Consider the following 15,852-nt stretch of genomic DNA (forward strand, 5'->3'; position numbering starts at 1 on the left):
CCACGTGGAGCTGTATACATTTAAAGAAAGTATACTAGGGACTTGAATACCCCTCCCTCACCTTAGCAATTTATCAAAATACTAGACAGGACATCATCAAGGTTATAGAAAAGGCAGCTGCAACAAACAACAGCAGAATGCACATTCTTTTCAAGCACCCATAGAAAAGTGAGCATGATAAACCATACCCTAGGCTGTGAAACAAACCTCAACAAGTTTACAAGAATTACAACAATACAAAGTATGTTTCACAAGGGAATCAAACAAAAATTAATAACAGAAACAAAACAGAGAAAATCTCCAAGCAAATTAAAAAATAACAAACAAAAACAACCTAAAAAACCCATAAAATATTTGAGAATTAACAGCACTCTTCTTTAATGACCCACAGGTCAAAGAAGACGTCGCCAAAATAATATTTAAAATACATAGAGTTCTACGTACAGACAGTAAAAATACAAGCTATCAAATCTGTGGGATGCAGGGAAAGCAAGGCTGAGGGAAATTTATAGTACTAAAGGATTACATTAGAAAAGGGAAAAAGCTACAAATCAATAATGTAAGCTTCTACCTCAAAAAACTAGAAAAAGAGGCCAGACATGGTGGCTCACTCCTGTAATCCCAACACTTTGGGAGGCCGAAGTGGGAGGATTGCTTGAGCCCAGGAGTTCGAGATCAGCCTGGGAAACATGGCAAAACCCCATCTTGATCAATAATACAAAAATTAGCCAGGTGTGGTAGTGTGTGCTTGTGGTCCCAGCTATTTGGGAGGCTGAGGCAGGAGAATCACTTGAGCCTGGGAGGGCAGAGGATGCAGTGAGCTGAGATGGCGCCACTGCACTCCAGCCTGGGCAACAGAGCCAGACCCTGCCTCAAAAATAAATAAATAAATAAATAAATAAATAAATAAATAACTAGAAAAAGAAGATCAAAAGAACTCAAAAGCAAGCAGAAGGAACTAAATATTAAAAAGTAGAAATCAACAAAACTGAAAACAAAAGATAGAGAGAAAAATCATTGTAACACAATCCAGTTATTAGAAAACAAAATAATAAAACTGATAAATTCACTGATTGGTCTATTAGTCAACAAGACTGGCAAAGATAAAAAGACACCAATATTAGGAATAAAACAGTAAATATCATTATAGATGCAGCAGCCATTTAAAATACAATGAGAAAAATAAACACTCCAAGCTAATAAATTCAATAACTTAGAAAAAATGAGCCAATTCCTCAAACATCACAAACTACCAAAACTCAAACCTTTGAAAATCGATAAGATAAACAATCTTATGACCATTAAATTAATTTAAATTTATAATTTAAAAGCTCCTGAAAAAGAAATCTCTAGACCAGATAGTTCTACCAGATAATTCTTTTTTTTTCTTCTTTTTAATTTCTTTTTTGAGACACGATCTTGCTCTGTCGTCCAGGCTGAAGAGCAGTGGTGTGATCATAGGTCACTGCAGCCTCGATCTCCTGGGCTCAAGCGATCCTCCTGCCTCAGCCTCTGAGTAGCTGCGACTACAGGCACATGCCACCATACTCAGCTTTTACCAAAGAATTCTATCGAACTTATAAAGAAGAATGTGTCATTTTTATATAATCTCTTCCAGAAAATAAAAGAGGAGAAACACTTCCAAACTAATATTTTTAAGTCCAGTATTACTCCAATGTCAAAATCAAACATGGTAACAAAAAAAAAAAAACAAAAAAACCCAAAAAAACTACAGGCCAATAGCTCTCATGAATTTAAATGCAAACATTCCCAACAAAATGTCAGCAAATTGAATTCAAGAATCACTAAAAAGAATCACGTACCACAATAAACTGGAATTTATGGGGAAACTCTTTGTACTATATTTTCTAACTCCTTATGAATCTACAATAATTTCGAAATAAAAAACTGAAATATATATATTACTTAAGAAAGATTATTTTCAAAACATACATAACATTTGGGAATGGACAAGACTGGAAGATCAGAGACTCACTGCACAATTGATGAGAGAGAATATAAATTGTAGTTGACCCTGAACAACACAGGTTTGAACTACGCAAGTCCACAGATACATGAATTTTTTTCAATAAAAGTTACATATAGTGTGCATGCCTCTCCTGCCACCCCTTCCACCTTCTCCTCCTCTTCCGCCTCTGCCAGCTGAGCCAGCAAAACCAAACTCTCCTTTTCCTCCTACTCCTCAGTCGGCTCAGATGTGAAGATGACAAAGACAAAAACCTTTATGATGATACACTTTCACTTAATGAATATTAAATATAAATTTCTTCCTTTTGATTTTCTTAATAACATTTTTTTCTCTAGCTTACTTTATTCTAAGAAAAAAAAAGTTATGTATGAGCAGGTCTCCGAATTCAGGAGAGTGCACGAGCACACAGGAAGAACTTGGAGACAGAAATGTATTAAAGATACTTGTGATCATTAATATCTGAAAGTATGATTCTTTTTTGTTTGTTTGTTTTTGAGATGGAGTCTCGCTCTGTTACCCAGGCTGCAGTGCAGTGGCGCAATCTCGGCTCACTGCAACCCCTGCCTCCCGGGTTCAAGCGATTCTCCTGTCTTAGCTTCCCAAGTAGCTGAGACTACAGGCACCAGGCACCACGCCTGGCTAATTTTTCTATTTTTAGTTGAGATGGGATTTCACCATGTTGGCAAGGCCGGTCTTGAACTCCTGACCTCAGGTCATCTGCCCATCTGGGCCTCCCAAAGTGATGGGATTACAGGCGAGAGCCACCACGCCCGGCCTAAAAGTATGATTCTTAAAAGCTACTTTTTAAATTTATTCATTTAATTGTGTTCGGGGATTAAAATTTGTTTCTTTGTGATGTGTGTTGATTCTGTTTATGAGGCTTACAACATCTTCATTTCTTAAAAGGAAGGCTTATACACTGTTGGTGGGAGTGTAAATTAGTTCAGGCCTTGTGGAAGACAGTGTGGCGATTCCTCAAAGACCTAAAGACAGAAATACCATTTGACCCAGCAATCCTGTTACTGGGTATATACCCAAAGGAATATAAATCATTGTATTATAAAGACACATACCCACATATGTTCTCTGCAGCAGTATTCACAATAGCAAAGACATGGAATCAATCTAAATCCAGTGATAAACTGGATAAAGAAAATGTGGTGTCTATATATACACCATGGAATACTATGCAGCCACAAAAGAGAATAAGATCATGTCTTTTGCAGGAACATGGATGGAGCTGGAGGTGACAATCCTTAGCAAACTAATGCAGGAACAGAAACCAAATACCACACGTTCTAACTTATAAGTGGGAGCTAAATGATGAGAACACATGGACACAAAGAGGGGAACAACACACACTGGGGCCTTTTGGAAAGTGGAGGGTGAAAGGAGGGAAAGGATCAAAAAAAATAACTAATGGGTACTAGGCTTAATACCTGGGTGATAAAAGTCTATACAATAAACCCCCATGATACAAGTTAACCTATGTAACAAACCTGCCCTCGTACCTATAAACTTAAATCAAAAATAAAAGTTCCCTATATACCTGAAATGAATATGCGTGCTCTAATTTTCTCTTCATCATACATTTACACTTGCATATTCATACCCTACACACACTGAACCCCCAGCCCCCAAAACTAATGTCATCAAAAAATTTAATGGGGAATCAAGACAATGTCATGTTAGGCTGGAATGGAGTTTTGACACCTCACCAAATGATCTTATACAAACAGCTTGTCAGGAAGAAATCTCCTCATTCAAAGACAATAAACATCTCCTGATGTACAAAGATGCTATGAGTAAAAGGATGAAAAAAAAAAGAGAGGAGATTAAGAGGAATACACTAGAAATAAATTGACATACAACAGAAGAAATCATATCCTCCATGAATTCAAGGAATTCACTAAAACAATTAACTACTTATGGAAAAACAGACAAAGAATATAGTGATATAAATTTCTGAAAAATAAATTAACAGAACTCAGTAAAAAAGTAAAAAAAAAAAAAAAAAAAGCGACACAAAAATAAAAGTCTCCCTGAAAAAAATAAGAAGACCCCGCAAAAACACAAAAGGTGGCAAAGAGCAGATTAAGACAAGTGAGCAACATGAGATGGAAATAAAGATTTTTTTTAAAGAAAAATAGAAAACAAAATAAGAGGAGTTTAATAAAAACATCCAATGAACAAAAGAATCCTTGAAGTGGCAGTGTAGAACTGTTATCATTATTCACCGTACAAATTTAATAAATACTGTCTTAAAGAGTAGATTCGAATATTTAGTTCAAGAAGTTAACATTATAAAGATGACACACACACACACAAAAAAACAAAAAAGAATCTAAACATTCCAAATTACATGGAAGACACACAGAAACAAAGCACAAATGTAGAGTATATAGTGAAAGATTTATAAAATAGCCACATCAGAAGCATAACATACAATGCATCTTTCCACAAAAAAAAAAAAAAAAAAAGCACAAGAACTCCAAAGGATGACATTAAAAAGATGACCAAAGGCATATCTGGAATTGCCAACAGAAAAGAAATAAGAGCCTCCACCTTAATATTAGATAGGGCCGAATTGTAGGGGAAAAAATATTAAACAAGGACACAATGTGAAATGAGTTTCGAATGCCGTATTTACTATCAGTGCACCAAACTACATAATATCAAAATTTATAAACAAAAACTATAGGAAAAAGACTGCGTGTGGTGGCTCACACCTATAATCCCAGAACTTTGGGAGGCCGAGGCGGGTGGATCACGAGGTCAGGAGATCGAGACCATCCTGGCTAACACGGTGAAACCCCGTCTCTACTAAAAATACAAAAAATTAGCCGGGCGTGGTGGCGGGCGCCTGTAGTCCCAGCTACTCGGGAGGCTGAGGCAAGAGAATGGCGAGAACCCAGGAGGCGGAGCTTGCAGTGAGGCGAGATTGCACCACTGCACTCCAGCCTGGGTGACAGAGCAAGACTCTGTCTCCAAAAAAAAAAAAAAAAAAAAAAAACTATAGGAAAATATAGATAGAAATACATTTGTGGTGGGAAACTTTAATAATATCTCTCAGCTCCTTGAGACAAAGTAGAAAAAAATGAGTAATACTATAAAAACCTCATAGCTATATATCTTATTGATAAGCTATCAAATTTTTTTCTTTTCAAGTGCCTATGCAACAATCCCAAAACAAAACAAAAAACAAAGAAATACCCGTAATAATCTCTCTAAAAGTAAATTTCTCCAATGCTGCAATCCTAATCTTATTAAAAGTAAAGTTTTTTGCTTTTGTTTTCAAGGCAGGGTCTCACTGTCACCTAGGCTGGATGTAGTGGCAGTGTCGTGGCTCACTGCAGCCTTGACAGGCTCAAGCAGTCCTCCAATCTCAGCCTCCCAAGTAGCTGGGATCACAGGCACCCCACCACCACACTCAGTTAATTGTGGTTTTTGTTGTAGAGACAGGGTCTCACTATGTTGCGCAGGCTGGTCTCAAACTCATGGGCTCAAGCAATCCTCCCGCCTCAGTCTCCCAAAGTGCTGGAATTACAAGTGTGAGCCACCACACATGGCCAAAAGTAAAGTTAAAAAATGAAAATCTTAAAACCTAGAAATAAAATGTGGTAAATGGTAATTAAAAATTTGGTGGGGTAGTTAATGTTCTAGAAATTCATCCTTTTCAGCCGGGTGCGGTGGCTCATGCCTGTAATCCCAACACTTTGGGAGGCTGAGGTGGGTGGATCACGAGGTCAAAGTCGAGACCATCCTGGCCAACATGGTGAAACCCCGTGTCTACTGAAAAAAATACAAAATAATTAGCTGGGCGTGGTGGCGCACGCCTGTAGTCCCAGCTGCTCGTGGGGCTGAGGCAGGAGAATTGCTTGAACCCGGGAGGCGGAGGTTGCAGTGAGCCAAGATCGCATCACTACACTCTAGCCTGACTACAGAGCAAGATTACGTCTCAAAAAAAAAAAAGAAATTCATCCTTTTCAATTAGATTTTTTTATTCATTTGCATGAGATAAATTATTTTTCTAAATTATTTTTAGTACAGTTTTGCTATATATCAGAGCTTCTGATATATAGATAGCATTTTTATTGTTTTTGAGATATTTTACGATTTTAGTTTTGACTTTGACTTTGGAGTGGGTTGCTGAGAAAATAGCAGTTGTTTCACTAATCCCAGTAAAAACCTACTAGGCTATTGTTTTCTTCTACTCTTCAATGCAGTTAGTTAACATATTTGACTTCTGAATCTATCTTCATAATTTCCAGTTCTTTCAGGCATCAAGGTTAACACTGTAAACAAAATAAAACAAAAACCAAAAGCAAGGTTGAGAATAATTTTAAATATTATTCTTTACCCAAAACTTCAGCATAATGACCAACTATAAAAAGCATGACCTTTCCATTATTTTTTACTGTGTTGGAAATGCTGAATCAACATTTTAATTTCTTCAAGGACTTTGAACCATTTAAATTCTTACCAATTATATCTATTTTTTGTAAACTTTTATCCTTTTATTTATACTTTCATATTTTTGGCATGATTTTATATAATATTCATTCATGATTGTTTGAATCTTAGGTATGGAAGTAACTGTTTCTCCTGTTTTGTTACATTCTTTTTTCTTTTTTTCAGTCTTGCTCTGTCGCCCAGGCTGGAATGCAGTGGTATGATCTCGGCTCACTGCAACCTCCGCCTCCCAGGTTCAAGTGATTCTCCTGCCTCAGCCTTCCAAGTACCTGGGATTACAGACCTGCACTGTGGCACTCTGCCAATTTTTGTATTTTTAGTAGAGATGGGGTTTCGCCATGTTGGCTAGACTGGTCTCGAACTCTTGGCCTCAAGTGAACCACCCACCTCAGCCTCCCAAAGTGCTGGGAGTACAGGTGTGAGCCACCATGCTGGCCCAGTCCTTTTTTTTTTTTTTTTTTTTGAGACGGAGTCTCGCTCTCGATCTGTCCCCCAGGCTGGAGTGCAGTGGCACAATCTCGGCTCACTACAACCTCTGCCTCCTGGGTTCAAGCAATTCTCCTGCCTCAGCCTCCTGAGTAACTAGCACTACAGGCGAGCACCACCACACCCGGCTAATTTTTGTAGTAGAAACGGAGTTCCACCATGTTGGCCAGGATGGTCTTGGTCTCCTGACCTCGTAATCCACCCACCTTGGCCTCCCAAAGTGCTGGGATTACAGGTGTGAGTCACCGTGCCCGGCCACACAGTCTTTGATTATGTAGATATTTACTCCATTTTTTGATTGTCGACACATAGAGGCAACTTGTGTTTCTGTCAAACTCATACCTTAGGTCTTTTTTTTTTTTTTTAAACGTCCAGGATTCCAAAAAGAAGCAATTAAATCTATAGTTTTTCCCCTCTACCCACAGGTTAGCTTTAACACATAAACTTCATTTATTTATGAGACAGGGTCTCACTGTGTCATGCAGACTGGAGTACAGTGGCATGATCTTAGCTCACTGCAACCTCTACTTCCCAGGCTCAAGCGATCCTCCCACCTCAGCCTCCTAAGTAGCTGGGACTACAGGCCTGCACCACCACACCTGGCTAATTTTTGTATTTTTTGTAGAGATGGGGTTTCACCATGCTGCCCAGGCTGGTCTCGAACTCCTAAGCTCAAGCAATCCACCCACTTCAGCCTCCCAAAATGCTGGGATTACAAGCATGAGCCACTACACCCAGACTACCACACAAACTTTAAAATGCACTACTTTATCCAAATGTTTTTTTTTTGGTTTTTTTTTTTGACACGGAGTCTCACACTGTCGCCTGGGCTGGAGTGCAGTGGCACAATCTTGGCTTACTGCAACCTCTGCCTCCCAGGTTCAAGCAATTATCCTGCCTCAGCCTCCCGAGTAGCTGGGATTACAGGTGCCCGCCACATACCCAGCTAATTTTTTGTATTTTTAGTAGAGATGGAGTTTCACCATGTTGGCCAGGCTGGTCTCGAACTCCTGACCTCGTGATTCACCCACATCAGCCTCCCAAAGTGGTGGGATTACAGGCACTGGGCCTGGCCCCAAATGCTTTTTAATTGTGGTAAAAATACACATAACATAAAAGTTGCCATTTTAATATTTTTAAGTGACCAGTTTAGTGGCATGAAGTACATTCACATTGTTGTGTAAGAGCCTTTTACTTTTTATTTTTATTTTATTTTATTTTTGAGATGGAGTCTCGCCCTGTTGCTCAGCCCGGAGTACAATGGCACGATCTCAGCTCACTACAACCTCCGCCTCCCAGGTTCAAGCGATTCTCAGCCTCAGCCTCCCAAGTAGCTGGGATTACTGGTGCGTGGCACCATGCCCTGCTAATTTGTTGTATCTTTAGTAGAGATGAGTTTCACCATGTTAGCCAGGCTGGTCTCGAACTCCTGACCTCGTGATCCACCCGCCTTGGCTTCCCAAAGTGCTGGGGTTACAGGCGTGAGCCACCGCCCCAGACCTTACTTTTTATTTCTAATTTAATGCTCTTAGAAAACAGAATCAGTATGATGGCAAAGGTTTCCATTCTTTGTCTGCCTTGAGAGTAGTGTACTAAAATGGCCAATGGTATATTTAATGATTTCTGTTCATTTTTACTTCATATAGTTCAAAGATACATTATTAGTTAAACAAATGCTAATAATTTTTATAATTATTTGTATATTCTCCCTTTTATAAGTATGAACCATCCTCTTCATCCCTTTAAGTGATTTTCACCTTAAATTCCTTTTGACCTGTTCCTAAATTGCATCCCTAGCTTTCTTTTGGTTCATTCCTTTATTTTTAAATGAGGATAAAAGCAGCCCCTGACTGCTGAGAGTTAGCCTGGTACTATCAGTTAAACCTCAGTTTTGCTAGAAGATAGCCTGGCAGGGGCCAGCTAACTCATGGTGTTCTCCATGGCGCTACACAAAAATAATCTCTTGGAACACCAACAGCAAACAAGACCAATCTCTGATCACCATGGTGGAGGACAAAACCAAGACCACTCTGTCATTATACTTGAGCACAGACAAAAATCAGAATCTTCTTCGATCCATAAAAGTCTCCTTACTCTGCATAAGGAAAGTGATTGCCAATTATACCTTTACCAATTATAGCTTTTGCTTCAATCTACCCTTCGTGTCTTCTAGGTAAAAATGATTAAGATATCAATCATAAAATTTCCCAATAGGAACAGAAGTACAGGTTCAGTGAAATTCAGCTAGAAGATTCTTATTACCTGTGACTAAAACCATGAAATGAAATTCTACTACAACTCACACACGCAACAGAAAGGAAAGACACGAGAAGAACGCCTACTGCTACATAGTTCATCATATGAGCTGTATTTTACCAAATATTTAAAAAGCAATGTGTGAAAATTTAGTCTACTATGGCACCTTTTGTGAAATAGAAAGAAAAAAATGTGTAGTTGTTTTTACTTGTTTATAGAACTAAGCAATCAAAGAAAAAGAATAAAATTGGTCCTCTATGTTGAGAAACATGGGGGTAGGTGGGGAACGGAGGTGGGTGAACCACAGATCCATGTTTCCCCTGAATTTGTTTCCTATAACACTTTTCAGGGTGTGTTGCCGTTAAATATATTTCTAATTGTTTCTAATTGTTTCTAATTTTTATTTTTTACTATTATTCCCATTTTACCAATATTATTTTTGAACTAAGTGTATATATTCCCTATTCAGAAAACTAAACTTTCCTAATACACTATCACAATATCTCCAGAGGTATGAGAAATAAAATTATACCCATGAAATAAGAACAAGATGCTAATCAAAAAAAATATTTAGAAAATAAATTACAGTTATTAAAAATTAAAATGTTGATAGCGGTAATGAGAAACTCAAAAGAAGGGCTGGAAGGCAAATGTGACAAAGCTTCCCGAAAAAGAGAGCAGCAAAGAAATAGAAAACAGTAGAGGGAAAAAAAAATGGAGAACCAATATCTGAAAAACAGAAATGTAAAAAAAAAAAGGAAAGAAAGAAAATATTTGCGTTTGAGGAGGCAGTTTAGGAAGAAACAGAGCAATACTTTGAAAATCCCACAGAAAAGTGACTTCTAACCAGGAAAATCTATCCACAGCCCAAAGATCAATGTAGTGTGATGACAAAATAAACAACAGTTTTTCTTAACAGTCCACCTCTCCACTGTCACACAGATGGCCTCCAGAGACAGAGACATTACCCACGTGTTGCTCATTCTCAACAGGAAGATCAAGATTTGTTTCAGGAGCAGCAGGTCTAGAGTCCAGCTGCTTCCTGTGGCCCAGCTGCCTCCCTCAGTCATGAGGTTCTAGTGACAGACCAGAGATATCTAGTCCTGGATTGAATTCCCACCCCCTGGGACTCCTCCTTCTCACCTCGTAGGAGCTGCCATGATCCTCTGGAGCCAGGGCTGAGGATTTCTGAGGTGAGGTCCAATTAGCTGGCATGGCCACACTGGGTCTCAACCCTTTTTCTCTAGGGTGTCTGAAGCTTGGCAGTCATCTGTGAACTCAAGCAGAGCTGCTCTGAAGAGATGGGCTGGAGTCTGGAGGAAGATCTGACCCAGGGGCTCCCCAAAGACACCCAGAAACCTGGAAAGACCATGTTCCCATAGTCAGTCATTTAACATTCACCACATAAGCACTTCCTGGATATATCAAGGTGCAGGTTCCTGAGCTAGAAACCAAAGCAGTGGTTCTCAAATGGGTATGCATTCCAGTTACCTGGAGGACCTGTTAAATGAAACACAGTTAAAAATTCTCAGCCTACTCCACAGTTTCAGATTCAGTAGGTCTAAAGCAGAACCCAAGAAGTTTCATTTCTAACTCAGGAAATGCTGATGCTGTCAGTACAGGGGCCACACTTTGAGAACCAGCGCTGAAGAGAACATAAAATTTAACAAAATGTGTGATAGGTATTAGTTACAGTGAAATATGGGAAAAGTCATGAGAGATGGAGTAACGTTACTGCAGATTTGAACTGCAGCTCTGACACTTTTCACCTATGAGAACAGAAGTTTCTTCACTTTTTTTTGAGACGGAGTCTCGCTCTGTCGCCAGACTGGAGTGCAGTGGTGTGATCTCGGCTCCCTGCAAGCTCTGCCTCCAGGGTTCAAGCAATTCTCCTGCCTCAGCCTCCCAAGTAGCTGGGATTACAGGCATGCGCCACCACGTCCAGCTAATTTTTGGTAAAGATGAGGTTTCACCATGTTGGCCAGGATGGTCTCGATCTCCTGACCTCATGATCTGCTTGCCTTGGCCTCCCAAAGTGCTGGGATTACAGGCGTGAGCCACTGCGCCCGGCCGTTTCTTCACTTTTAATTTCAGAAATGAGGATGAAAATGCTTATCTCAAAGTTACAAAAATTAAATGAGATAATACTTGTAAAGTGCTCAATACCTCCCAGACACAAAAAAATCATACAATACATATCAGTGATTACCATGCATTATCACATATTAAAACAATATAAAAACAATGTAACAAAAACAAGTAAAACAATAAATATAGCAGACAATATTGATCTATATATGTGATAAAAGTGGTATTCAAATGAGTGTGCATAAGACATTCATTGCATAAATGGCAGTGATATAATGCAGTGATATAACTGGCCGGCCACCTGGAAAAAAACAAACTAGATCTCCATCACACACTATTCAGTAGGCAAATGCCAGCAGGACTGATCACTTAATTATGTGTATTTGTTAAATCACAAAGACTATTAAAATAAATTTTAGAAGTATATATGTGTATAACACTGTGGTGGGCTGGGAGGGATCTTATTACACCTGATAGGAAACACAGATGCTATAGCAGAAAAATCAGATACTTTTGATTAGATGATGTTTCCTAATTTTATGTTAAAATATACCACAAAAAAAGTAGGACAAAAGATATGAAAATTCACAAAAAAGGAAACAAATGGCAATTAACCAAAAAGATGCCAACTTTAGTAACTGGAAAATGCATTGGAGCAATTAGATATAATTTTCCCTCAAAATTTTAAAAACTTTTAAAATGCAACAATATCCACTGCTGGAAAAGCATTTTGGAAAATGAGTTATTTTATAAATTGTTAGTATAAGCTTGAATTGTTATATTTTGAGCTACTTAGTCATATCTATAACGTATTAAAAATGCACATAGGCCGGGCGCAGTGGCTCACACCTTTAATCCCAGCACTCTGGGAGGCGGAGGCAGGTGGATCACCTGAGGTCAGGAGTTTGAGACCAGCCTGGTCAACATGGTGAATCCCCGTCTCTACTAAAAAATACAAAAAATTAGCTGGGCGTGGTGGCAGGCGCCTGTAATCCCAGCTACTCTGGAGGCTGAGGCAGGAGAATCCGTTGAACCCACTAGGCGGAGGTTGCAGTGAGCTGAGATCGCGCCACTGCACTCCAACTTGGGTGACAGAGCGAGGCTCCATATCAAAAAAAAAAAAAGTGCACATAATTGTTCCTAATAATTTCACATATATAAAGCAGAAAAAGAAGGAAGGACAAATGGACAAATAACCTTTCCAGAGTGAGTACTTTACCTCTGTAATTAATTAAGCAGACAAAATAATCTGTGAGGAGACAGATATATTTTTTGAATATATACTTAATTAATATCTATAACAATACAATTAGAGAACATAGTACACTGTTTTTATGTAATAGATGTGACATTCATGAAAACTGACCACGAACTAGGTCATAAAGCAATTTTTCAATTTGAGCATTAAACAGACATTACTTAAAACAAAAAAGTAACTTCTAAATAACTCATGGATCAAAGAAAAAAAACACTTAGATTTGAACAATTTTTAATACAAAGATTCACCAAAACTTGAGAATTTTTATATTAAAGAAGACTGAAAATTAAAAAGCTGAACTTTCAACTCAGGTTAGAAAGCAAGCTGATTACGGTCCTCACCGATCACCATAGCTGACCCTACAGGCTCTGTCACTGACCACAGACTCCCATCACTGACCCTCAAACCTCAATCACTCATCCCAAAGAGCTCCATCAATGACCCGAGAAATCCGTCACAATCAACAACGGACGCCACAGAACCCCATCACCGAAGCCTGAAACCGCAATCACTAACTCCACAGGCAACCTCGACACCCCCTATTACTGGCTCCACAGAAACCCCAATCGTGATCAACCAAAATCACCTCGAAGATTTATCGATATTGGAATATGAAAATACTCCTGACACCAGCGGCAAAAAAACCTTGGAGGACCACTTCCACTTCCGGTCCGACTTCTAGCACCTCCCCTTTGTAGGCTGTTGATATGGCGCATGCTCTGAATAAACTTGGAAGCCCGTTTCAGCGAAGTCAACAGGGCGCAGACATAGCGCACAGTTTCCGTAATGTGGCGCTGTCCGGCAGAAAACATGGCCGCGCCCTTATGGTGTTTATTCGTGTGGGCCGCCATCTTGAAAGCATATCCGTTCCGTAGAGCAGAGGAATTGGCCGCTGGCAGGGTTTCCTAGAGCGAGGCAGGTATAGTTACACAGGATGCTAGAGTGTGACCCTTGTCTGACTAGGCTTCTATTTTGGAGGAGAAAGTTACTGGAAATGTGGGTCTGGCGCTGTATGTTATATTTAGAAAAGCTAAGTTACCCTTCTGAATACAGGACACTGAGGATAATAATTACCTGCTGGAAGAAACCAGGGAATAGAGGAGCCAGGGAAAAATCACCAAGTGAAGGGGATCCTGGGAGAAACCACAGGCAGATGATGGGAGGAATCAGGATAGCAAAGTCCATTTTTTAGAGACGCCATTCAGGAAAAAGGTGGAAAGGTCACTAGGGGAGTCATCTCTTGAGTGAAACCACCTTGAAAGTCTGAGAGACATCTGAATGAATAGTAGGCTGCAGGAAGGGTGGTACAACTTTTAATGGAGAAACCACCTTGGGAAATAGGGTAGAAGTCCAATAGTATTAATACAATCCTCTCCTGGGAGATACCACCAGAGGAGGGAGGAGAAGTCCAGGCATCCCCTTCTGAAGGGCTGGGTCGGGTGGGAAGGTGAATAGAGATTTGAATCACCCATTACCCTCCACACTAAATACCTCAAGTGCAACTATAGTAGGCAGCAATAATAACAACACTAATAGTCTTTAGTATGGCCAACGTGTGACTAAAAGCACCTAAAGAAGAGTGTTTTTATTTACCTTGAAGTTAAAATATAATTAATAACAATCGCCTTACCATGTCAATGAAGCTTTAAGTGCAGGCTCTGACCCTTAGCTTCTCCTCTGTGGAAATTCTGAAGCCGCTTAACACCTCCTTACTCCCCTTTTTGGAGGGTGGGGATGAGGAGTTGTAAAGATACAATTCCTTTCACTTGGTGAACTCCTAAACATTATTCACAGCTCAGCTTCTGACAGGAAGTTCTACCTGACAGTGGTGGGAAATTATCTACCCAATGTGTTCAGTTCCAGCAGGTGGGAAACTTGTTTTCAGGGAATTGAACCTACACTCTGATGTGGGCATGCTGGATGCCTTCAGGCCAGTTATGTCTGTCTCTGGGACTCGGCTTAAAAATATGTTTAGAGAATTAGACTCTGCTGATCTCAGGTTTTCTTTCTTCTCCCAAAGGACGGTCTAAGGAAACATCTGTGGAAGTCCATTAATAAACACACATTTCTACCAAGGGGCTAAGAATTACTGTTGATTTTGTCAGTAATGTAGTTCTGTTCAAAAGAAGATGACTTATCTTTTAGGGATTTGTGTGGAAATATTTATGGGTGGAATAATGTTAGCTTTAAAAACTCCACTGAGAAAAAAAAAAACTCCACTGAGGAGGGGTATATGGTATTGCAAAAGAAAATGTTGATAAATGATAAGTAGACAGAATTCATTATAATGTTCTCTTCCATAGTATTTGTGTGAAATTTTCATAGTAAATTTCTAATTTAAAAAGAAAGGAATTAAAAACATTTACAAGGAAACATCAAGAAGACAGCAGATGTGGTCATAGTGTTAGGGAAGAAGAAACCTAGGAGACCCAGAGTGACACCATTTTAAGTTCAGCTCCATCTTGACACTAGCAAGGCACATTCATTGCAAGTCACAACTCATGGTCCTAACATGTTTACAGTGAAGGAAGCAGCCCGGTAATGCCTGCAAGGACAAACTCCTAGAACAGTAAGTCCAGATGTCCAATACCCATAACAATAAATGCTTTCAAGATCATTATAGTTATACTTTGATATACTTACTAAAATATCAGGGATAGTTTTCTTTAAATCAATAGAATAATAAATTTTGTCATAATGTCAGGCCACCCACGCATAGGCACAGCTTAGTTTAGTCTTTACATAGACAAGACCCCTATATAAGAAAAACTTAACAGATGTTCCTCCACTTGCTTTCTGAGGACACCCTACTCTGTTGTGGAGTAGCTTTCAATAAACTATCTCTTCTCACTGCACTCTACAACTCACCTGGAATTCTTTCCTGCAAGAGATCAAGAAAGAACCCTCTCTTGGAGCCTGGATTGAGACCCTTTTATTTCCATAACAATAGTATTATACAAACACAGGCATACCTCAGAGATATTTAGGGTTTGGTTCTAGACCACTACAATAAAGCGAGTCACACAATTTGGTTTCCCAGTGCGACACACACTGGAGCCTGTTGGGGGTGGGGTGGGGGGAGGGAGAGCATTAGGAAAAATAGCTAATGCATACTGGGCTTAACACCTAGGTGATGGGTTGACAGGTGCAGCAAACCACCATGGCACACGCTTACCTATGTAACAAACCTGCACATCCTGCACATGTACCCCAGAACTTAAAATAAAAATTAAAGGCTGGGTGCCGGTGGCTCACACCTCTAATCCCAGCACTTGGGGAGGCCGAGGCAGGTGGATCGTGA

General features: G+C 39.5%; 1 protein-coding gene across 8 annotated transcripts in view; it reads right to left on the minus strand.

Moving 5' to 3' along the window:
- Positions 1–15,852, minus strand: part of ZNF585A (zinc finger protein 585A) — a 69,949-nt gene that overhangs the window by 11,882 nt on the left and 42,215 nt on the right. The window contains exons 1-2 of one of the 8 annotated variants that reach the window (XM_054462390.2): positions 13,138–13,249; positions 10,349–10,564 (exon numbers count right to left, since the gene is read on the minus strand). The exons of 1 other annotated variant lie outside the window; for it this stretch is intronic. In XM_054462390.2, the coding sequence (XP_054318365.2) occupies positions 10,349–10,420 (72 nt within the window). In that variant the 5' untranslated portion in view covers positions 10,421–10,564; positions 13,138–13,249. Of the gene's footprint in view, positions 1–6,183; positions 6,286–10,348; positions 11,240–12,892; positions 13,102–13,137; positions 13,250–15,852 lie in introns of those variants that run through there. 6 more of the 8 variants (XM_063657607.1, XM_063657609.1, XM_054462392.2 and 3 more) reach the window with 6 other exon arrangements.

This window comes from Pongo pygmaeus, chromosome 20, assembly GCF_028885625.2.
Source record: "Pongo pygmaeus isolate AG05252 chromosome 20, NHGRI_mPonPyg2-v2.0_pri, whole genome shotgun sequence".
Lineage (NCBI taxonomy): Eukaryota > Metazoa > Chordata > Mammalia > Primates > Hominidae > Pongo > Pongo pygmaeus.